Consider the following 26,081-nt stretch of genomic DNA (forward strand, 5'->3'; position numbering starts at 1 on the left):
AATTCTTAATAGGCTAACATTGCACTTATTCTCGCACAACGTTTGAATATAGCTAGGTCAGACAAGAGGGCTGGATTTTCTACTACTACGTTTCTCGCAAGTTTGTCGGCCGCCCTATTGCGTGTCGTTGACCACGTTACTCAAGGTGGAGTAAATGCAATCCGAATTACATGTACAAGCTTATCACCATCTAACATGATAAACTTTTAGATGAAAATTTTCGATAATCATGAAGAAGTTTTTACCATAAAATTGTTCTTTTTTGTAAACTAAGATTTTTCTAGTGAATCAATAATGGATCGATGGCTGTAAATGAACCGAAATGGCACCATTACTTGTATTATCTTCTAATTTTTCCTAAGTTAGTTTTTTCTAGATCACATAGTGGGGTATACAAATAACGCCATTATATTATTAATAAATAGGTGGATTTATCTGGCACGGCACATCACCTCCATCGTTCATGCACACAAAATAGATTAGATGAACCCTTCAACTTCAAGGCGTTTACTAAAAAAAAATAAAAATTGGAAGAGTTCCCCTTATTTAATGCGAGAAATTATAAGAAGTGGCGACCGATGCATGTTCCCATTAACTATCATAAACAAATGAACGACATGCCTGGGGTTGTTTAATGGGAAATTGGAAGAGGAGGAGGTCTGCATAAGGTTTGTTGCTGCACCACCATATTGCCCGTGTTCATCTTCTCTCCCCGAAAATGAGTTACTTCCAAAGTCCCTTACATTCTCACATCCTCTACCTACGAAATGTTAGCCAACACTTCCAAACCTACCTAGAGCAAAGCCGATCTACAGAGAAAACCATCTTTCAGGATGATTTTCGGTGTGATTTTTGCAAAGACGATATCGATGGTAGCGCTTCCATATATTGTTGTGAAAAATGCCAGTTTTATGTTCACAAATCATGTGCTGTATCACCACTTCGTCAGATCCAACATCCTCGTCACGAGCACCCCCTCGACCTTCAAGTGTATAAGGGGTCTAAGGAATTCGGGTATCATTGTGTCAAGTTCTACCGAGGGTGCTGCTACAAGCTCGATGCTGGCACTGCGATGAAAACTCTCTTGGTTGAGAAGTACTATTGTTCGATGCTGCAAGAGGCCGGAGATGGACAATCTCGACTGCAATTTGCTCATGAACATCCATTAACTTCCTTCCCTGCGACAAGGAAAGTTTTCTGCAGAGGTTGCAAGATGGAGATCTCGGAGGAGGTATACGGATGCAGCGAGTGTAAGTTCTTCCTCCACGAGTCATGTGCAAAGGCACCCCTAGTGGTGGAACACCACCCTTTCCATCCCGAGCACCCTCTTTATCTCTTTTGCGATCCATCAAATTGCCAAATATGTCAGGCATGTCGAGAATTGAGCTCCTTAGGATACTTCTGTGAGGAATGCAGATTAATCTTCGATCTGTCTTGTGTGATTTCAACTATGCCTTGTGAAGACGACGATGAGAGAGAGGAAATCAACAGACGGTCATCAGTGATCGATCACCCTCTCCATCCGCATCAGCTGTCCCCCTACCATTCGAAAACCCAGACAAAGCTAAATTGCCATGTCTGCAAATACCAAATTCCGTCGGGCGACTTCTTTGGCTGTTCAGGTTGCGCATTCTTCCTCGACAAATCATGTGCCCAACCATCCATAGATGCGATCCAACGCTTCCTTCACCCTGAGCACACTCTGACCCTTGCTCGATTTTGCGAAAAGGAGAAACACTATTGTCTGATCTGTGAATCTCGAGTAAGCAGTGATTCCTATTGCTACACTTGCCAAGAGTGCGACTTGTTTATCGATTCGACTTGTGCTTCTGCAAGACTCTCAGATCTTGAGAAAGGAGTAGGCATGACAGTTCGATGTTCTTTACATGAGCATGAGCTGACGCGTTATTACAATAAATATCGCTCTGTATGTTGCACAGCTTGTGAGGGTACTATAGGGATGAAAACTCTGGCATACAGATGCCTTTCCCTAGGATGCGAGTTTAAGCTCCATGAATCTTGTTCGCAGCTACCCTCCAGCTTGGAACACCCCTCTCACTCGTTACATTCGCTCTCCCTCTGCTGCGAACCTCCATATGAAGATGAAGATGAAGACACTGAAGATGAAGATGAAGACGCTGAAGATGAAGATGAAGACGCTGTGTGTCGCCGTTGCAATGGGGGAATCGACGACTCCTGCGCTTACTCGTGTGCTGAGTGCAACTACTATCTCCATGTCGAATGTGCTAAAGTGTCAACTCTGAAACATCCTTTGCATGAGCACCATCTTTTCCATCTTTGGAAGATCTGGGGGACACATCCGGAGTGCAGCGCCTGCCGTAAGAGTTGCGATTTGGACCTCTATTGCTGTGTGCAGTGTCAACTTTATCTCCACTATGAATGTTCTCAGTTACCGTCGAGTGTAAAATCTGAGCATCATTGGGAGCCATTGCTCCTCCACAAATCGTTTAAAGAAGATGAATTCGGAGAGTACTACTGCGACATCTGCGAGCGGAGGAGGGATCCGGACAAATGGGTCTACTTTTGCGAGATCGACGATCACGATTACTACGTTGCTCATATCGAATGTGCCTTGTCCTCGGTAAGTCACTATTCTGAAGCTCATTTTCTATTTTTTGGAATCTCATGCATCATCTAAATTGATAATAATGTATTTCCTCTCCACTTCTTTGATTTTTCGTTGATATGTTTCCGTTTCTTTAATTCTTTATTGAATTTTCTTGAGCTCATACTTTGGATTGATACCTTGTAATCGCAGCATTTAATGTGCATTCACATAATCTCGTAATCTTTGGTAATTATTTTATAGACATTATCTCGAAACAGTCATACAAAGTAAAATTCGAGATTTTTTAATGTGAGTTGATATGGATGTTATTATTCAATATTAGTAAATTCGGGTTTTCCAACATTTGCTGTAATTGTTCTTCTACTTCACAGCAAGTCATTTGATTTTCTTTAGTGATGCCATGCTGCAAAAGAAAAGGACTTCGACAAGTGTTGATAAATTTTACCTAGTATTGTAGGTGAAACTGGAGGTGATCGAAGAAGATGATTTCATAAGACGAGGACAAGACATTCAAAAGCGAGAAGGAAAAATTAAGTTCACGCAAGAGCAAGTGGACATAAAAGAAATGAGTTTGAGGCCACTGACGGCGGAATTGGAGTCCATGATAGCAAGATTGGAGTCACAGAGGGCAGAGCTGGAAGAATTGAAAACTGAGCATGCAAAATGGATTGACATGGAGTCTATATGAGGAGAAGCAGACGTTGCCTTGATGCCACTGATGGCGAATTTGCAGACATAATAATCACACTGGTTTAACAAAGCTGATCAATCTCTCATGCAATAAAACGACATGGATGAGAAGACCCTTTGCCAACTTCGTTCTTCTCCCAGTGGTTGTTCATTTTGTTTCTTTACCGGTGGTAACTGCTACTATACACGAACTTGATGGATTCACATGTAACATGATGGCCAGAAAGAACTGTTGAGCTAATACATGGGCTCTTCTTTTCAGGGAAAATGACATAATTGGTCCCTGAACTTTAGTCCAATATGCGATGTGGAAAGAGTAAAAAATTGTGCTACCCTTTTTTACCATTTCCCAATTTTGAATATAGCTGAATTACATGCATCTAAAATATATGATCCGTTGGATCCCATGAATCTCACAAGAGACCAACATGGTTCGTCGGATCATGCGCATTTTAAACTCATGTGGTCTAGATGCATGTAAAAATTGCTCTAGCTACGAAATCACATGTCACTCTCTCGATCCCTTAGATTAGCCAAGAGCCACGACACAAATATAATGTTGTATTGTCTGTTGACTATAATATTTGATAATATCGAAGTAACTTTAAGTATCAAGCAACTCGTTTTCTGACTTTTTATTGGGCTACTGGGATGCGCGATAATAATATTCCTAGCTTGTAAGAGTGCATTTAAGCATATCATGGGCAATGTGGATGCAGAGCATGGGCAGTGTGTGTCCGGTGATCCAATCCTTGAGACTTCGCACATGGGATATGAATGTGCAAAAGGAAGATACGCTAAAAATTTTTAAAAATAGTCATTGACCATCAAAGCTACGACTTTGGTGCAACATGGTGCCATCACAGATCTCGTAGCACCTTTCATTTTACAAGGTCAATAAGTAATTTGCCCTAACGGGGTCTTGCATAGACCGGGTCTTTTGGAAGATGGAAGTTGCATGAACGATAGCACTCTTGGGGGCGTTGGTTTCACGGAGTGCTCAAGACTTGAAAAATATTTTTTGAACGATGATCGATTATATCTTTCAGAAAAGCTAGTCTAACGGAAAACGTTGTAATTATTTACCGCAATTTATATGTAACTATTTTTGTGGATGGTGAAAATATTTTATTCAATAATCCTACAATTATTAATATAGTGTGTTACTCTTCTACGAAACTATAAAACAATTGATACGATATCTCATCTTTTCCTCTTATATCGCATCCTAGATTTATGAAGCACTTTGCTAGCATAACAGTTTTTGGGTGACTGTGAGAATAACAATATGTTATGTATCACAAATTCTTGAAGGAGTCGATCTCATAACAAATTTGGATTAATTGTTAGTTATTTTTTGTTGTCCAAAATGAGCTGTCAATCTTTATAGTCATCCAAAGCTTGTTACATAAATAATTCTCATTAATAGATGACGAATAATTCCGAAATATGCATTTAGACATGTTCGTGCAAAGCGCATGGCTACTAACTTAGTCACTATAGTATTCCTAATTATGGCTCTTGCGGTAGTTTCTGGGATAAGATTAGCATTTTTGAAAAGTGAGACGGGAGTGAGTACTTTTGGCTTAAAAATACAGGTAGTGATTTCTTATTAAACTATGTGCTCCAAGACCACGGTAATATGAAAGAGTAAAAAATTGTGCTACCCTTTTTGTTCCCACTTCCTAATTTTGAGTGCAGCTAAATTACATGCATCTCAAATATGTAATCCATTGGATCTCGTGAATTTCACATGAGATCAACATGGTCCGTTGGATAATGTGCATTTTAAACTTGTGTGATATGGATGCATGTAAAAAAATGCTCTAGCTACAAAATCACATGTCATTCCCTCGATCCCTTGGATTAGCCAAGGGCCATGGCACAGATCTAATGTTGTATCGTCGGTTGACTATAATATTTGCGAATATGGAAGTAAGTTTAAGTATTAAGCAACCCATTTTCTGATTTTTTTTATTATTGGGGTACAGGGATGCACGATAATAATACTCCCAGCGTGTAAGAGTGCATTTAAGCATATCATGTGCAATGTGGACGCATAAATTGTGCAAGTGTGTCCTGTGATCCAATCTTTGAGACTTTGCACACGGGACTTGAATGCGCAAAACGAAGAAACGCCTAAAAAGTTTAAAAAATAGTCATTGACCATCAAACTTACGACTTTGCAACATGGTGCCATCATAGATCTCGTAGCACCATTCATTTTATAATCCCAATAAATGAATTGATAAGTTAGTTGATTACTGTCTGGTCCACCAATGCCGAGCGACATCAATCGTCCATCACAAATTTGCCATATCGAAGTCTTCCATAGACCGGGTCTAGTGGAAGATGAATGTTGAATGAACGATACCACTCATGGGGGAGTTGGTTTCACCGAACTCTCAAGATTTGAAAAACGGTGTTTGAAAGATGATCGGTTATATCGTTTAAAAAAATTAGTCTAACATAGAATGCTGTCAACATCAACGACAATTTATTCCTAACTATTTGGAGGAAGGCGAAATAATTTTTGTTCATTCATATTCGTAAACGATGCAAGTGATCGTTCTTAGGAAAACATTTTTCAAATCTTAGGTTTTTCGTGAAATAAGCAGACCGAGATGTACTTTGCTATCTTTATCTTTTAAGTCTTTTAGGTTTAATCTATGGTGTTTGAGTACATTGGAGGTGATGAGTTTCGTGAAATCACGATTGTTGCTTCTTTATTGATCAAACAGGAAAGTCAAAAGTTCGCAGTGAAGGAACATTTTTGAAACATGAAAAATAAATAATCAATCAAGTGGTGATTAGTGTGCGTGCAAGTGATTCGGCTCGGATTCACTCCACCATAAGTGTGGTAACTAGAAAATCTTTTGGGTGTAAGCACGTGCAAATTTTAACCTATTAGGAATTTAGCATATATGTGAATATTTATGAGGAATTCTATGAATAGAGGTTGGACCGGGTTATAGTAGCATGTTGAAAATTTCATGCAAAAATATAAAGGTTTTCTAACCAATTGAGTTTTAAACTTTTTGTATTTTTGCCAATTCAGTCCATCCTATAAATTTTGACCCGAAATCACTGACATGGATACTAGCCGTTCTACGTAGCGTGGCCGGTCTTGACATGGACTTTTTAAAAAAATATTTTTGGAATATATGTTTGAAACTTTTTATCTACTTTCTTTTTCCTTTATACTTTTCTTTTTGTTTCTTTGTTTTCTTCCCTCCTCCTTCCTCTAATCGGTCGCCAGACCTTGGCAACCGGCCAAAGGCGAGGGCTGGCGAAGTTCACCATCGCCAGGCTGGGGAGGTTAGCCTTGCCCAACCACATAGAATGCAAAATTTGAAAAATTATTAGAAAATAATTGAAAATGGTTCACGTCACCATCAACTACACCGTGTAAAATGTCCGATGTCCATGTCTGCGATTTCAGGCCAAAATTGGCCGTTGGACTGATTTGACACAAGATGAAAAGGTTTATGATTTAATTGGTCAAAAAAATCGGGACTAGATTTACACAATTGCAATAGGATTAAGACTCTTTTAGTAATTTTCTCCATAAACAAATGAACAACATGCTTTGGTATTAAGCCAAGAAAAGGAAAATTAAGGATGCCTTGGCACACATTCGAAATTAGTGCTTTATGCAAAATAGGCGGTGACGGTATGTGAATCTACAGTAAGAAATAACTGACAGTCTTGTTAGACTGTCAAGAAAGCATTTCCCTTGATAATCTATTAAGCATGGCTATTGTTTAATGGGAAATTGGAAGAGGAGGAGATCTATATAAAGGTTTGATGCTGCCCTGCCACATTGTCGTGTTCACCCCTTCTCTCTCCCAGAATGCGTTATTTCCAAAGTCCCATACATCCTCACATCCTCTCCCTACGGAATTTTAGCCAACACTTCCAAGCCTACCTAGAACAAAAGCGATCTCATGATGAAACCATCTTTCAGTGTGATTTCTGCAGAGACGATATCGATGGTAGCACTTCCGTCTACTGTTGTGAAAGATGCCGCTTTTACATTCACACGTCGTGTGCTACGCCACCTCGTAAGATCCAACATCCTCGTCACCAGCAGCACCCCCTCCACCTTCAAGTGCCTGATAACTGGACTAAGCATTTCAAGTACCGATGCGTCGAGTCCGACGACCCCTGGTGCGACGTCAAGCTCCGCCCTGGCATTGCGATGAAAACTCTCTGGGTTGAGAAGTACTATTCGATGCTGGAAGACGTCGGCCATGGATCTCGACTGCAATTCGCTCATGAACATCCTTTAACCTCCTTCCCCGTGAGAACGAGAATTCCCTGCGGAGGTTGCGAGAAGCCGATCTCGGAGGAGGCATACGGATGCAGGGAGTGTAATTTCTTCCTCCACGAGGCATGTGCCAAGGCGCCGCAAGTGGTGGAAAACCACCCTTTCCACCCTGAGCACCGTCTTCATCTCCGTTGCCGTCCAGGTGATCTCTTTCGCAAAACCGAGGACCCTGCGTGCCGCATATGTGAAACTCGGTCCTCCATAGGCTACAGCTGTCACAATTGCAAATTTTTCTTAGATCTGTCATGTGTGATTTCGATTATGGCTTGTGAAGACGATGAAGAGAGAGAGGACAGCAGGAAACGATCACCATCATCGATGAATCGTTCGCTAGAATCTCTGCATCGGCATCAGCTCTCCTCCTACCATTCGAAAACCCAGACAAAGATCAAGTGCGATATCTGTGACGGCCACATTCCGTCTGGCGACTTCTTCGGTTGTTCGGATTGCACACTCTTTCTTCACGCATCATGTGCCCAACCACCCATGGAGATTCAACACTACCTTCACCCTGAGCACACTCTTACCTTCGCTAAATGTCCCGGTGAGAAGGAACACCAATGTCCAATCTGTGAATATCCAGTAAGAAGTGAGTATCATTGCTACACTTGTGAAATGTGCGACTTCTTCATCCATCAGACTTGCGCTTCTGCAACTCTCTCAGATCTCGAGAAAGAAGTGGGCAGGACGGTTCAGTGTTCTTTCCACGAGCATGTTGAGCTGAAGCTTTATTACAACGATGGATTCTTTGAAAATTGCGCAGTTTGTGAAAGGACTATAGAGGGGAAAACTCTGGCGTACAGATGCTTTTCCCAAGGTTGCTCCTTTAAGATCCATAAACCATGTGCGAATCTGCCGTCCAACTTGGCACACCCCTCCCACTTGCTGCATCCCCTCACCCTCCGCTTCAAACCTCCAAATGAAGATCTTGTGTGCCGCCATTGCTCTGCGGGCATCAGAGACCCCTTCGCTTTCTCGTGTGGAGAGTGCAACTTCTACCTCCATCTCGACTGTGCTCAAACGCCGACTCTGAAACATCCTTTGCACGAGCACATTCTCTTCTATCTTGGCAATGCCACACGCGACGTCTTCGAATGCAGCGCCTGCTGCAAGAACTGCAATTTCGACCTCTTTCGTTGTGTGGAGTGCGATTTCGCTCTTCACTACGAATGTTCTCAGTTGCCGCCAAGCGTAAAATCTGAGCGTCATTGTGAGCCATTGGTCCTCCGCAAATCATTCAGAGAAGATGAATTCGGAGAGTACTACTGCGATATCTGCGAGCGGAGGAGGGGTCCGAATAAATGGATCTACTTTTGTGATATGGACAACTACAAGTTAGCTGCTCATATTGAATGTGCCTTGTCTCCGGTACGTCACTATTCTAAAGCTCATCCTTCACTTTTTGGAATCTCGCGCGTTATCTAAATTGATGATAATAGAGTTTCTCCACACTTTCTTTCTTTCTTTTTCTTGATGATTTGCTTCCTTTTCTTTTATTCTTTTTTTAGTTTTTCTTGAGCCTATACTTTCAATTCATACCTTGTAATCGTAGCATTTAATGTACACTTATATAATCTCGTATTCTTCGGTGTGCTTAATTTTTTGTTTTTTTGAATATCATCTCGAAAGAGTGATTCATAGAAAAATTCAAAATTTTTAAATGTGAGTTTATATGGATGCTATTACTTAATATAAGTAAATTATGGCTTTCTAACATTTATAGTAATTGTTCTTCTATTTCACAACAAGATATTTGTTTTCCTTTAGTGGTACGAAGTTACGAAAAAAGAAGAAGAAGGATTTTGATAAGCGTTGACAAAATTTAGCTAACAATTTGTAGGTGAAACTGGAGGTGATTGAAGAAGATGATTTCATACGACGAAAGGAAGACATTCAAAAACGAGAAAGAGAAATTAATGCTGCGCAAGAACAAGTGGACGCAAAAGAAATGAGTGTGAGGCCACTGAGGGCGGAATTGGAGTCAATGATAGCAGACTTGGAGTCACAGAGGGCAGAGCTGGAGGAATTGAAGACTGAACAAGCGAACAAGATTAACCTAAGCTGATCGATTTCTTATGTAATGAAACAACATGGATGAGAAGACCCTTTACTCATAACGCTAACTCAAAATGTCATTTGCCAACTGCTGTGCACGAATTCGACGAATTCATATATAGCTAATACAGCAATACATGATGGTGGACTCTTCTTGTTGCTATGTCCATCGTATACTGACGACATGAGACCGCATTGTAACATAGATTGGGCCCAAAAGAGTTCTGACCGGTACGATTCAATTTGTAGACGACTGTTCTGATGAATCCTGGATAATTGACATGACATCAAAGACAACTCCCAGTTGGCTATTTTATCTAATACTAATACCATGTCCATAAGCCTTGCCTTCGATGTGAAATTGGCTGTCTACATAAAACCACTTCTCCCCATAAAACCGGCTTCCCTTAGACTTTTAAATTTACCCCTTTGCATCCGGAGTTTCCTAAATACCAATTTGCACCTTAAATCTGTTATCATTCGATAGTACTTTACAAGATTGCGGCATTTCTTCCGAAATTGCCATTGTCTCGATTAAGTTATTCCCAATCTGGATACACAAACCTCCCTGCTCAACCTAGTCTCCCTAACCTAATTTCAGCCGTCACCATCTGCCACCGCAACCACCTTCGGACCAACCACCGCCTTGAGCGCCCAGTGAAATGGTATCGCCATGTGCGCAGCTTCGAAATTGAAAAATAATGTCTAAATTCGTGTCTTATCTAATTTGTGAAAAAAATGTGAGTTAAGGTGGAGTTTGAATGCATTTGCCCACACCTTAATGGCACAATCACAATAGTTATAAATCAATGAACTCACCAATAATTCTTTAGAGCCTTGGTGAAGAAATTTCCGGCTCTGGTCATTCCGATTCCATGAGAAACCAAACGACTTGTCCACGTTGACCTGAGTGAAGTGAAAAGGCAAGAAAAGTTGAAACCCCCGACCCACTCCCTATCCCAAAATCATGTCCTAGTTCACATTATTTACTTTATTAAATATATTTTTCGATAAATTATAAGCGCTCAAGCCACTCAAAAACTCAACAATTCATGAGATACAGATATTACAGTTTAGAATTTGGACAATTTGGAAAAAGCTATGGAAAAAAATGTTCCCTACATATGAAATTGAACATGTGATTTATCCATAAAAGAATATTTTGGAGTAAAATAAGGAAGTATTGACGTGATTTAAAGTTTAAGCTTGCTTTACGCATTTAACGCTTTAATGAGTTAGGTGTTGTTTTTTCAGTTCCGGATGTTGCCCATGATGAATGTTCGCACTGATTTTACTTTAATAGCAAAGCCTTTTACTTCTTGGTTAAATTTTGTAATGAATTAGGAAGAACAAAATTCAGGTATTGATGACATGCAGACGATGTTAGAAATCTGGAAAATCGGCACATAACAACTCGATCCGATTGCTTCATTCATTGACCTGGATTTATCAAGAAAAGTCGTCACCACAATGCTCAATACCCTCTCGTGGAATGCAGTAAGTGTTAGAATCCTGAAGAGGGAGTATTGATAGAAGGTCATGTAAAACTCGAGGGCTTAATCCAGCATTAGTGTTCTTACACGAGATGCCACAGTAGGGAAATTAGCCCTTATAGAGGCACTTGGTCGAGCTAGAATTACTAAAAGATGCTGCTGAATAGTTCTCACTAAATGGTGTTCATAATTTTCACGACCTTAGACAAAGACGGTGGTGAAGGACTTGATGGAGAGGAGACAACCTAGGGCTCTTTTGTGCTATGAGGGAAAGAGAGAATGAGTCATATTCGTTTTCAAATTAGGGCTACTTGAACGAATAAAGAGAGAGTATTATGAATTTCCATGTGGACTTGCCACGTCAACTAAGTTATTGTCATGTATCATCCAACTCAGTAATTTGACTATAAATTAACGGATGCTAATAGAGGGTAAATGTATCACAATTTTAGGTTTTTAGTAACTAGAAAATTAGCTTAGGGATAAATTTAGGGCCGCACTATTTTCACTCCTCACATGGCTCAAGCACTCCCTTTCACATTGTAGTAACCATATTACCCCTCAATGTGGGTTCCATTTGGGGTCTTTTTTTTTTATTTGTTTCTTCTTTTTCTTCCACTTTCCTTCTTCTTGTTCCTACACTTGTGCTGAAGCGTCGCTTCTTCCTCTAAAATATTACTTAAAAAAAAAGGAAAAATTCGATAAAAATGCTAAAATATTCTTAAAATTGTCACGTTAGGGCCAACCGACTCAAATTGGCTGGATTGACTAAATTGGAAAAAAAATGTAAAATGTTTATTGACTCAATTGGCCAAAAAAAAATAGTTTAGGATTGAACTAACACAATTATAATAAGTTTAGGAATTTTTTGGTAATTTTTTTTATATTAATGGTAACAATGAACATTAGAAGAGGACAAATGGGGACTCGTTGGGAAATATTATAAATTGACAACTGCTTTAAAAAATCATTACAAAAGTTACGAATTAATTGTGGCCGAAATTTCTCAATGGAAGCACTCAAGTGATTTTTTTTTCCCTCTGATTTGGTATATAGTGTTTTGCCGAAAATATTTAACATTACAGTGAGTGCCGTATACAGCTTTTGGTACTTCTAGTGTCATTTTCCCATTACATGTAGAATAAGTTATGTTACTTAAGAATGTATTTTAGGTTTTTTTGTTTTTTCTTTCTACCTGTTATTAAGGGTAATCAAAATCCACGGTCTACCAGAAGAGGACAAATTGGGATTAGTCGGGGAATATTATAACATTCAAATCCTGTCCGTCGAGGACGAATGGAACATAGTTAATGGGCTGAAGATAAGTGAGGATTATTAGGTAGACAGCAACGAACATTCAAAGTCTACCAAAAGGGAATAATAGTGGATTCGTGCTTTGAGATAAGCGAGGAAAAGGGAGCGTAGCTTTTCATACTGTCCAAATGCAAAGCTCCTTCACCACATTGTCTAATGAGAAATTGGAAGAGGTTGTCTATATAAGGTTTAAGGAGGCCCAATAGATTGTCCCTGTCTGCCTTCTCACTCCTAAAATGAGTTACTTCCGATATCTCTTACATTCTCACATCCCGTGCCTGCGAAATTTGAGTCCAAACAATCACAACTTGTATACGATACTCACTTTAATATATCATTCTAGTGTATCATCAAGTAGTTCAAATGCTATTATCACACGATTCAAATGCTATTTATCTGATGCCTCATCAGTATAGGCTAACATTGCACTTGTTTACACAAGTTTGTCGGCCCGATAGCGTGTCGTTGACCACATTACCCGAGGTGGAGTAAATCCAAGACGAACCCCATGTACGCTCTTTATACAATACTGAAAGATGCTTCTCACTAAAAGACAAGCAGAGAACACACAAGTGGGTCTTGATTAAAGAAAGACTGTCGAGGGTGGATATCAAAAATCTTTGACCATCAGACCCTCGACATTGGTGCACGACTTTGCCACAGCATCATTCGTTTTATAATGTTAACAAATGAATAAAAATCTACTGATTAGTGTCTGGTCCACCAATATCGAGGTACTTCCATCATCACTCATAAATTTGCCATGTAAGAGTTGGCACAGCTGGATACAACCCCGATGGCCAAATTCAAAGCATCTTTCGTTTTATAATGTTTTAGATGAACCGTTCAACTTCAAGGGCTTCTAAAATAAAATTGTAAGGGTTCCCGTCATTTATTGATTATAACAAGTGGTGAGCAATGCATGTTCACATTATTTATTAATACGTGTTTATCAAAGAAATAAATGACAATCTTGACCTGGAATGAAAGAAAAGTCAATGCACATTCATAATCAAATGCTTTTGGCCTTCTTTCTTTTTAGTTCCTTACAACGCCATATTTCCTTTCTTCTGGTTGTTTTTTTTTTTTTCCGTCTTTTTAATTAGACCTCTTCTAGGTATATTAGAGAAATTAGTCTTCTTCCGGAACATCATTTAATTAAAATTCGAACTAGCAGAGTAGGTGAATTATTATAAGTGGATCTATCTTACACGGCTCATCACCTCCATTATACGCACGCGATAATAGATTAGATGGACCCCTCAACTTGAAGCCTTTGCTAAAAAGCTTTTGAAGGGTTCTTGTCATTTATTAAGATAAATTAGAATAAGTGGTGATCAAAGCATGTTCACATTATTCATAAGAAATATATGATATCCGGATAAATAATAAAGGAACATATGACAGCTTACCACTGAAAGAGAAGTTAATTTACATTCATAATCATATGCTTTTGTCTTTTCTTTCGTTCCTCTTTTGTAGTATTAGTTCTTAACAACTCCATATATGTCTTCTTCCGGGTGGCTTCTTCATATTTTTAAGTAGCCTTTTCTGGGTTTATTAGTTGCATCTTGCTAATCAGTCTTCTTCTAGGTTTATTAAGAAAATTAGTCTTATTCTAGAAGACCATTTAACTATATCCTACCTAATAGTTACATAAATCGGGATAAGTGGAATTATCTTATATGGTACATCATCTCCGCTGTTCACACCCATAATAAAATAGATGATCCCTTCAACTTCAAGAGCTTAATGAAAAATTTTAAGAGTCCCATTATTGTTTTAAGATAAATTATCTTAAGTGATGATCAGCGCATATTCGCAATACTCATTACAATAAATTATAAAAAAAGATATAGAAGATAGCGATAGCCTATTAAAGAAAAAATTAGTTTTCTTCTTGCAGACTTTGAATGTCCATTTTGTTATATCCTAACTAAATTCCATTTGTCTGCTTTAGGAAACAGAATTAGAGAATTTGAGAGTCAGATTCATTTAGATTACCAAATAGGTTTCTCATCTTTTTCTGTTACTGTGAATAAAATCGGAGAATCAGAACCATTACCAAACATGCCCTTAAATTCTAGGTTTTTCATTGTTTCAATGGATTGATGATGAGACGATGAGTCAGCCATTGCATCTCGGTCCTAAGCTGAAGAAATTGCAATTCAAAGCATCTTTGAGCACCTAGGAGAAAAAACAGACTTTTTAAGATTGACAAAAACTTTAAACTTATAACAAACTCCCGAAAAATTTGTCATTCAAGACCATTCCTCTCGTTAAACAATGGGACAGTCATTTTATGGCCACAAATTAGATTTGTGGAAATCGGTCACTTGTTGATCCGGTTTCATAATTTTGATTCCACATTTTTCTTTTTTTTTCTTTTTTTTACTTTATTTATTTTTATTGCAAGCTAAAATTGAAAAACAAAATTATAAGAGGGCCCACACAATCAAGATTCCGATGAAACATATCTAATTGATGATATTCAAATAATAAGTTGCAACTTTTAAAAAAGTAGATATTATTCTACAGCAAAATAAAAAGATTACGTGGATATTGCTTTCAAAATTACGAAAAATTCTTTAGACTTTGCTTGGGTGACAATACTGTCAATGAATGGTGCAACTTGAACCATATATGTTGGATGTGGACTTTTGGTTAACGGGCACATCATGCGGATATGTGGTGTGTGTGGATAAGCACTCTCATGAATTGTCATCTTAGCATTTTTCAATTCTTAGTAACTAAAAAAAAATGTAATTATTTTGTATGCTTTGTCTTCTAATTTTAATTTACAATAAAAATACATAAAAGTAAAAAAAAAAAAGGAAATGGGGAGTAAAAATACTGAAACCAGTTCAAGTGATCCGATTTCAACAAATCAATTTTATGTGGCAATATAGTGATCGTCCCACCGTTTGACTTAGGGGGATGGTCGGACAAGCAAATTCGATTTTGTTAAGCACGTCCATTGTTTAATGTGAAATTGAAAGAGGTAAAAAGGAAAAGGAAGCACAACAAATTTGTTAAGCACGTCCATTGTACAATGTGAAATTGGAAGAGGTGGTCCTTATAAGGTTGGTTGCGCACCACCATGTTGCCCGTCTTCACCCTCCCTCTCCCAAAATGAGTTACTTCCAAAACTACCTACAAAAAGCACAATATGAGGACAAAATTATCGCTTTTCCGTGTGATTTTTGTGGAAAACAAATCAATGGTAGCACTTCCATATACTCTTGTGCAAAATGTGGGTTTTACATTCACGCATCATGGGCTACACCACCTCGTCAAATCCGACATCCTTGTCACCGGCACCCCCTCGACCTTTAAATTCCAGACAATGATGGGATTGGGTGTTACAATTACCGATGTGTAGGTGCAACTTTGAGCTCGATGCTGACATTGTAACGGAAACACTGTGGGTTGAGAAGTACCATTGTTGGATGCTGCAAGAGGCCGAACATGGAGAATCTCGACTGCAATTCGCTTGTGAACACGTTGATGTTGTCTTGAATTTCAAACCAAGTCAAGAAAGGCTTGGAAATATGTCCAGATATTTCAAAAGATTTGAGGGATAATCACTAAAGATTTATTAGTTAGTTTCTTAAAGCGATAAGATCTTTAGGGATACCAATCTGATGATCTTTATTATTCAGCACTTGTACCTTATATCTTTTTTTTTTATGCTCGGAAATAAGAAACCGTCTCTATCTCCTGTGAATGTAGGCGGATTTTTCGCCAAACCACGTAAATCTTTGCGTTCTTGATTATTCTTATTTTTCATCTCATATAGTTAGAGGAGCTCTTCCGCACAACAATTGGTATCAAAGCAATCCGGGTTCTTCGTTCCTGTTTTGCGACTTTTGACTAGATGGCTGGAAAAGGTTCGACCGTTCGATTCAATATCGAACGATTCACCGAGGAAGAATAATTTTACACTATGGCGAAGAAGGATGAAGGATCTATTGATTCAATAGGGTTTATCAAAGGTTCTTTTGGGAAGTTCGAACAAGCCGGCCACCATAAGCGATGATGCCCGGGCCGACATGGAGGAGAGGGCGTGCGGCGCGATCCGATTGAATCTATCGGACGACGCCCTTCAATACGTAGCCGAAATCGATTCCGCTCCAGAGGTATGGCTCAAACTCGAAAGCATCTACATAACAAAATCTCTTACGAACAAGTTATTCTTGAAAAATAGATTGTATTCTCTTCGGATGAGTGAAGGAGAAGATTCGTTGGAACACCTCGGCTTGTTCAATCGGATGATCAGTGAACTTACAAGCTTGGAGGTAAAGTTCGAGGATGAAAACATAGCGCTTCTACTATTGGTGTCGTTGCTAGATTCGTTTGACCACTTGGTGACTACGTTCCTTTATAGCAAGAAAACCCTGGAGATCGGAGAGGTGATTGTTGCTCTAATTTCTAACGATACTCGGAAAAGGGAAAGTAGTTCAAAATCTTCGGGAGAGGGACTCTTTGGGAAGGAGAAAAGTAGTCAAGGAAGAGGAAGATCAACGGATTGAGGATCAAGCCGTAGGGATCGATCAAAATCCAAGTGAAGGTTTAAAGGAAGATGCTACGGGTGTAATGAGGAAGAGCATACCAAGAGATTCTGTCCAAATAAGAACGAGAAAAAGAAGAAGAGCTCATATGAAGCAAGTTTAGCCAACAGACTTGAGACTAATGATGGGGACGTCTTACCCATATAGCCGGCGAAGGACACCTTCGAAGATTCATGGATCTTGGACTCCGGATGCACTTATCATATGTGTCCTCATCGAGAAACCTTTGATGAGTACAAGGCATATGATGGTGGTTCGGTTCTCATGGGGAATAACACTTCGTGCAAGACTATGGGAGTTGGAACCGTGAAAATCGGGATGTTTGATGGCATGATCGGAACCCTAGCGGATATTCGTCACGTGCCAGGTCTAAGGAAGAATCTGATTTCATTGGGAGCACTTGAATCCAATGGGTGTAAGTACTTAGCTCAAGGTGGAGTATTGAAGGTGATAAAGGGAGCTCTGGTTGTTCTAAAGAGACAGAGGCACGAGAACCTATATCGACTTATAGGAACCACGGAGCAAGGTGGAGCATCTATGTCCATGGATGCTAACACGGAGACAGATAACACCTATCTATAGCATATGTGTGTTGAGCATATGGGGGAAAAAGGATTGATGGAGCTTCACAAGAGGAATGCACTCCAAGGTATAAAAACATGCAAATTAGATTTCTGCAAATTTTGTGTTCAAGGTTGCCACTCATATGAGCAAGGGCGTGCTTGAGTATGTACACACGGATGTATGGGGTCCTTCACTGGTAAAATCAAAAGGTGGGAAGGAATACTTCGTGACATTCATTGATGGTTTCTCTCGAAAAGTTTGGGTCTACTTCATGGACACAAAAGTAAGGTCTTTGATAACTTCAAAGAATGGAAAGCCAAAGTTGAGACTTTAATAGGGAAGAAGCTTAAGTGCTTGAGATCGGACAATGGAGGAGAGTACAAATCGACACCGTTCATGGAGTTTTACAAGAATGAAGGGATCAGACATCACTTCACAATTCCGAATACGCCCTAACAGAATGGCGTAGCGGAAAGGATGAACTAGACCTTATTAGAGAGAACTCGAAGCATGAGGCTAATTGAGCAAGGAATTTTTGACAAAAGTCGTTTGCATGGCATGTTATCTTGTGAATTGGTCTCCATCAACTGCAATTGAATGCAAATTTTCCAAAGAGTTATGGATTGATAAAATTGTCGATTATTCTAATTTAAGAATATTCGATTGTCTTGCTTTTGTACATGTGCAGAGTTCAAAGCGCTCGAAGTTGGATCCAAAGTCAAAAAGGAGTGAAATGCTACGAATTATGGGATCCAAGTGAGAAGAAAGTTCTGACAAGCAGCGATATTGTGTTCGATGAATCTGCAATGTTGAAGTCAAGCTGCGTGCCACACGCGGCTCCGAAAGAGGAGAGTGATAAATCTATCGTTAAGGTCGAGCTTGAAGCCGGAGAATTTGCAGAGAATGGCGAGTCATCTGATGGAGCTTCGAAAGTTAAAAAAAATGGTAGAAATTCCTCGTCTTGTTGCGACTAGTCAAGGAAGACGCACTCTCAAAGCACTGGAGAGGTATGGTTTTGAGGACATGGTTGCTTATGCTTTTCTTGTAGGCTCCGACGATCCAAGCTCCTGTCATGAAGCTTTGAGAAGTGATCACAAAGAAAAGTGAATGACTGCTATGATGGAGGAGATGGAATCGTTACAAAAGAATGAGACGTAGCAGCTTGTGAAGAAGCCCTAGGATTGGAAAGTCATTGGCTGCAAATGGGTTCTTCGAAAAAAGGATGTAGCGACAGACAAAGAGTAAGAGAGATACAAGGCCCGACTTGTTGCTAAGGGCTATGCACAAAAGGAGGGGATCGATTATAATGAAATATTTTCCCCAATTGTGAAACACACGTCAATTCGTGTTTTACTATCTATGGTGGCCATGTATGACTTGGAGCTTAAGCGGCTAGATGTGAAGACATCATTCCTCATGGAGACTTAGAGGAGAAAATTTACATGGAGCAGCCCAAAGGCTTCAAGGTGAAAGGGAAAGAGAATCACGTTTGTTTGCTGAAAAGATCACTTTACAATTTAAAGCAATCTTCAAGGCAATGGAATAAAAGGTTTGATCTTTTATGCTTCGTATTGGCTACATGAGGAGTGTGCTTGATCCTTGTGTCTATTACAGAGTTTTGGATGATAAGTCGCTTATTATGTTGATGCTCTATGTTGATTGTTGCAAGAAAAATGGGAGATATTATTTCACTAAAGTCTCGGTTAAGCAACGAGTTTGAAATGAAGGATCTTGGTGCTGCAACAAGGATCCTTGGCATGGAAATCTTTCGAGATAGACATGCAAGTAAACTTTGGGTAAATCGGAAGAAGTATGTTGAGAAGGTCTTAGAGAGGTTCAACATGGGAAAAGCGAAACCGGTTTGTATACCTTTAGCAAATCACTTCAGATTATCCAAGAAACAATGCCCTAGTTCACATGAGGATGTTGTAAAGATGTCTTGAGTATCCTATGCCGGTGCAATAGGGAGCCTCATGTATGCTATGGTTTGTAGCAAACCGGATTTGGCTCATGCGGTGAGTCTTGTTAGCCGATACATGAGCAATGCGGGTAAGGAGCATTGGGAAGCTATTAAGTGGATTTTTCGTTATTTGGCTGAAACTACCGAAATGGGTTTGATGTTCAGTTCAAAGGGAGAATCAATCAATTTAGAAGGTTATGTCGATTCGGACTTCGCTGGTGATTTGGACAAGCGAAGGTCCATCACAGGATATGTCTTTACTCTTGGAGGTGGAGCTATTTCGTGGAGGGCAATGCTTGAGTCTACTATAGCATTGTCTACAAGCGAAGTTGAGTATATGCCAGCAATCGAGGCTGCGAATGAGGGAATATGGTTGACCAGCTTGGTCACAGAGTTGGGTTTAAAGTAGAAAAGTGTTACACTATATTGAGATAGCCAAAGTGCAATATGTCTCGATAAGGCTCTGTTTGGCGGTGATTCTGATTCTCTGTTTCTGTTCCCAGAAACAAAAAAGCATCAGAAACATGTTTGGTAATGAAAAAAAAAATGATTTTGATTCTGATCCCGGGAATACTTTTGGACCACTTTTCAAAAGTTAAAAAAAAATGATTCTGGTGTTTTGGAACACTTTTGGGGATCATTTTTTTGCACGATATACTTATGACTTATCCCTCGTACTTATGTGAAGACTAATGATCAAGTTGCCGATATCTTCACTAAGGCATTGAAGTTTGAAGATTTTGCAAGATTGCGTGCTTCGATTGGAGCCACTCGATATGATCAAGTTTAAGGGGAAGTGTTGGAAATTAAACTTGATTCATGAATCTAGGTGCATTAAAATAGTTCATGTATGTATCATGCATTTAATTAGTCCATTGGATTTTCAAGATACATGTACTTCAAAGTTTTAGGAGTTTTATGAGGTCTTCATAATTACATACAATGTACCAAGGGTCTCCGTGTGTATCCATATAAGGGGTTGTGATTGAATCATATAGCCAAGCTAGAAAATATCAAAGAGTATTCTAAGTAATCTCTTGTGTTCATTTTTTTTCAACTTCCCATTTTCCAACACTATCAAAAGAAGACAAACGGGGATGAGTTGAAAAACAATGGGTTGGTAAAGTTTGTGAAAAAATAATGAATGACATGCATCTTTTGCAATGTCAACTCAAACCCTATGTTTACTTTAGTCGTCCATATGTAAATCTTACATATGATAATTTAGAATCGATGTACTATTTAGCAACTACATATGACTAAGACAACAGAATGTTTTTTTGAGTGCCCTGACTCAGCTCGGTGTTAGTATGCTTGAAACGGTGGAGTTTTGAAAGTCGAGACGCCATAGTGGGTATGCTTTAGACAATGGAGTTTTAGTTAAGCACGTGCATTGGAATCGTTTCATCAAACGTAAAAACGAAGAAAAAGTTGTTGTCCTCGGAATAACAAAATCAAATATTGTATTTCTTGCTTGCGTGCGTCTGACACATTCTGAAAACTGCGGAATCAACGCCCAGTCTATCAAAAGAAGACAAACGGGGATGAGTTGGAAAGCAATGGGTTGGTAAAGTTTGTGAAAAATAATATGAAGTCGTGTTTTGGGATAAGCGAAGAGACGGACGCATAGGTTTGTTCGTCCGCGCTGGGTGTCCGATGTGCAATTTGGAGAAAGGTCCATATAAAGGTTGTCGCCCACCAACATGTTGCCCGTGTCCACTCCCCCTCTCCCAAAATGAGTTCTTTCCGAAGTCCCTTGCATTCTCACATCCTATCCCTCCGAAACTTCAGCCAATACTTCCTGACCCTCCTACGAAAAGACTCATCTGACCGCGAAAAAGTCATTCTTAAGTGTAGATTTTGCGAAGAAGATCTGGATGGGAGCACTTCCATATACGGTTGTGAAAAGTGCTCTTTCTACATTCACGCATCATGTGCTACACCACCTCGTCAGATCCAACATCCTGATCATGAGCACAGCCTTGACCTTCAAGGGCCTGACAAGAAGTCTTTCTATTATCAATGTGTCGAGCTCGACTGTAGGCCGGGCTTCAAGGTCAACGCTGGCATGGCGATGAATAATCTGCGGGGTGATAGGCACTATCGTGCGATGCTACGAGAGGCTGGTGATGGAGAATCTCGACCGCAATTCGCTGACGAACATCCATTAACCTCCTTCCCCGCGAGATCGGGTATTTTCTGCAGCGCTTGCTGCAAGCAGATCTCGGAGGAGGCATACGGATGCGAGGAGTGTAATTTCTTCCTGCACGAGGCATGTGCCAACGCGCCCGCGAAGATACAATCCCACCCTTTCCACCTCAAGCACCCTCTTTATCTCTTCTACGATTCATTACAAATAAGTATATGTCATTCATGTGGTTCTTGGCACTTTATAGGGTACCGCTGTGAGGAATGCCAACAAATCTCCTTCGATCCGTCTTGTGTGATTTCGACCATGCCTTGTGAAGACGATGATGAGAGAGAGGACATCAGGAGACGCTTATCAGGGATGGATCATTCTCTACATAGGCATCAGCTCTCCTCCTACCATTCGAAAACCCAGACAGGGATCAAGTGCCGTTCTTGTGGCGGGCACATTCCGTCGGGCGACTTCTTGGGTTGTTCAGATTGCGGATTCTTCATTCACGAATCATGTGACCAACCACCCTTGGAGATTACACACTACCGTCACCCTGAGCACACTCTGAACTTCGCTCAATGTCCCGATAAGGAGCGACACCTCTGTTCATTCTGTAAATTTAATTTCGACACTTGTGAATCCTATTGCTACGCTTGTGAAAAGTGCGACTACTTCATCCATCTGAGTTGCGCTTCTGAAGCTCTCTCACGTCTTCAGAAAGGGGAGAGCATGACAGTTCAATGTTCTTTCCATGAGCACGAGCTGAAGCTCTATGACAGTGATAATGAATCGGGCTGTTGCATGGTTTGTGACGGGAGTATAAAGTGGAATTCTCTGGCGTACAAATGCATTTCCCAAGATTGCTCCTTTAAGATCCACAAATCATGTGCGCAGCTACAGTCCAAGTTGGAACACCCCGCTCACTCGCTCCATCCGCTCACCCTCGGCATCAAGCCTTCCAATGAAGATATTGAGTGTCGCTGTTGCGATAAGGGAATCAGTGGCCTCTTCGCTTTCTCATGTGGAGAGTGCAATTTCTATCTCCATGTTGCCTGTGCTCAAAAACCGACTTGGAAACATCCTTTCCATGAGCACGATCTCTTCCATTTCGCATATTTGGAGAAGGGAAGCAGGCCGAACAAATCCAAGTGCGGGGCCTGCCTTAAACGTTGCAGTTACGACTTCCTCTGTTGTGCACAATGCGATTTTACTCTTCACTATTATTGTTCTCAGTTGCCGTCAACTATGAAATCTGAGCATTATTGGGAGCCATTGGTCCTCCATGATTCATACATAGAAGATGACTCGGGAGAGTACTACTGTGACATCTGCGAGAAGAGAAGAGATCCGAACAAATGGGTCTACTGTTCTGAGGCGGGCAACTACCAGTTAATTGCTCATGTGGAATGCGCCTTGTCCCCGGTAAGCCACTATCTTAAATCTCATTTTTCTTCATTTATTTCCTCTTGTTTAGTTCTTTTTTAACTTTTCCTAGGGCTTATACTTTCGATCAATACCTTGTCACCATAGCATTTTATATACACTTATATAACTTGTTTTCGATAAAAAATATATATATGTATATAACTCGTCAGCGTGCTTAATTCTTTATATGCATTATCTCGAAATAGGGACGCATAGAAAAATTCGAAATTTTTAAATTTGAGTCGATACACATGTTATTACTTAATATAATTTAATTCAGGATTTCTAACATTTACTCTAATCGTTCTTCTATTTCACAGCAAGGCATGAATTTTCCTAAAGTGATATGATGTTGCAAAAGAAAAAGATTTCGATGAGTGTTGACAGAACTTAGCTAATATTGTAGGTGAAACTGGAGGTGATCGAAGAAGATGAGTTTATAAGACGAGAAGAAGATATTCAGAGAAAAGAAGAACAAATTAGGCTTGCGCAAGAAGAAGTGGATGCAAAAGAAGTGAGTTTGAGGCCGCTGATGGTGGAATTGGAGTCAATGAGAGCAAAATTGGACTCACAAATGGCAGACCTGGAGGAAATGAAGACTGAACTTGCAAAATGGATTAACGAGGAGGCGACCGGAGTATATGAGCATATAAGAGGAGAAGAAGACGTTAATGCCACTGATGGTGAAAGTGCAAGAACTGACGGAGAGCAACAAGACGATGCGGCTCAAAGAATGACATGCACACAGCAATAAGTATCGATTATGATTCGATTCTTTACACTTCTTGTTTGGGAATAAATTTTTAGATGGAACTCCGAGTCTACTTTCTTTCCGTTAGAGTTGGCAAATACTTCGGGGATCCTTGTTTCTCATATCGGGCACGCCCACATGAATTTAGAAAAACTGAAGTATGATCCGGCGACACGTGACCCCTATGCACGGAATGCGGGGCTTCCAAGGCAGCGCCCCCAAAACAACAACAGGTTTGGGCTTGTGTTTAAATTGGCCCGTTTGTTGTGAGATCAAAGGGATTATGATAATTTTAGGTTTTGGATCCATTTTAGGTCATATATATATATATGCTAGCATGAGATATCACCGTAGCGAGTTGTGCAGCTAAAAAAATCAATAGCATAGTGAAATCTCTTTGTAAGACATAGCCCTATTCTGGGGTGAGCTTAAGTAAACTACGCGTCGTCTATTTTTCTTCTATTATTTGTGTGATCGTTCTGAATCGTTTTACGATATATCCCTTCACTTTTTGCAAAATTACAATGAGAATTCCTTTTCCCGTTACCTTCGTCACGTTCATATGATCGAGGATATTCATTTTTTAGCTTTAACGTTTTTTCCCGTTACATGTTTTTCCGATATCACGAAGCTATGCATCGTGTCGCAAATCCAATTGAAAATGGTGATGTTCCTTTGAACTTCACCAGAAAGAAGAAACTTTTACACTGTTAATGAACAGTTCGAAAGAAACAAGAAACTAAAGATCGAAGAGAAAAATACAAACATTACAGACAAAAAAAAAAAAACTCTCGGATTTCTACTCGGTCAATGCTTAATCATAGCATCAAGACACCTATTGGCCAATTCAAGTGCCCAGAACACTACCATTGAAAGAAATCTACCATTAGATTAGACATTGATTATTCTTTTTTAGAATCAAACTAAGAAAGAAACCATCAAGAATATGCACCGTCGCAATCGAAATCACATCAAGGATCTACCGTCAAAGTGAACCATGTTAGCACAACAATAGACATACAAGATCTAGGGCTTGGCCGACCTCAAATTCGAGATCCAAGGATCAGCCTTGTCAGTCAAGTTTGGGCTTGATGACGATGAGGATACCGCGGCCTACTCGGTGAGAATCAACGGTGATGGGCTGTGGCGGAGGCAACGACGGTGGTTGAGGGTGGAGGCAATGACGATGGGCTATCATGGCCTTGATCCTTGAACGGTGGCCAAGATGCTCTCGTCGGAGGTGGTGACAAGGTGGTCCTTTTTACCCTTAGTAAAGCAACATGATCGACTGACTAGATGAAGATATCGGACTTCTGCTATGCGCACACACAACAATTGATATCAAAGCCGATAGTTGATTTGTGGGCCTCTAATCTATTTCTGTGTTTGGTGAATATAATAACAAAGAAACCTCATGATCTGACGCTTATTAAATCTCCAAAATGGATTAACGAGGAGGTGGCCGAAGAAGATGAGTATATAACAGGAGAAGAAAACACCAAAAAAAAAAAAAAAACTGACCGAGAAAATTGGAGACATGAGGGCAAAACTGGAGGAATTGGAGAGTGGACAAGCAAATTGGATTCTCTAAGCTGATCGATTTCCTATGCCATCTGCGCTCTTCTCCCAATAGCATTCTTATTCTAATTTCTTTAACCTTCATTTGTACTATTGTCTCCCCTTCTGTACGTTTTGTCTCTTTTTCGTGGCAATTCGCCCGACTTTGAGGATTTCATATATGGCTAACATATGGACTCTTCTTTATATTCTGCAACTGTTGAAAATATGTCTCGAATTTGAGCTCATTAGATAAAACCCGACTCAAGATAAGTTGGAATGTTTTGCGGGCATCCTCCGAAGAAATCCAAGTATGAGATTTTAAATCGAAGGGATTCTGTTGGATAAGGACTTGAAACAAATCGAAAAAAGGAAATATATGAAAATTTAATATCCTAATGCGCGTTGGAGTTGCGCTCAAGAAAAGGAAGTCAAACTTTGACTGGATCTTGGTTATAACCACATGCTGGAGTCACACTTCTTTGGGCATGCAAATATATACTGATTGAGGGAGCTTCGTGGGCGATGTGTTGAAAAGACCGTGGGCGGCTCTTGAAGCACCGCCAAGGTGAGTGCTTGTACGTGAGTCCTCGCGCCATTCATCCGACGAGTGAAGTTTACTTTGCGAATTACATTTAAGA

At 39.9% G+C, this 26,081-nt stretch overlaps 1 protein-coding gene across 1 annotated transcript; it reads left to right on the forward strand.

The window, feature by feature from the left end:
* Nucleotides 1–302: 302 nt before the first annotated feature.
* On the forward strand, nt 303–23,886 carry LOC115750074. The gene is made up of 5 exons (XM_030687223.2): nt 303–308; nt 950–1,231; nt 7,632–8,537; nt 22,671–23,129; nt 23,539–23,886. The coding sequence occupies exons 1-5, from the start codon at nt 303–305 to the stop codon at nt 23,884–23,886; spliced, it is 2,001 nt and encodes a 666-aa protein (XP_030543083.2).
* The last annotated feature ends 2,195 nt before the right edge of the window (nt 23,887–26,081 follow it).

This window comes from Rhodamnia argentea, chromosome 4, assembly GCF_020921035.1.
Source record: "Rhodamnia argentea isolate NSW1041297 chromosome 4, ASM2092103v1, whole genome shotgun sequence".
In the NCBI taxonomy this organism is placed as follows: Eukaryota; Viridiplantae; Streptophyta; class Magnoliopsida; order Myrtales; family Myrtaceae; genus Rhodamnia; species Rhodamnia argentea.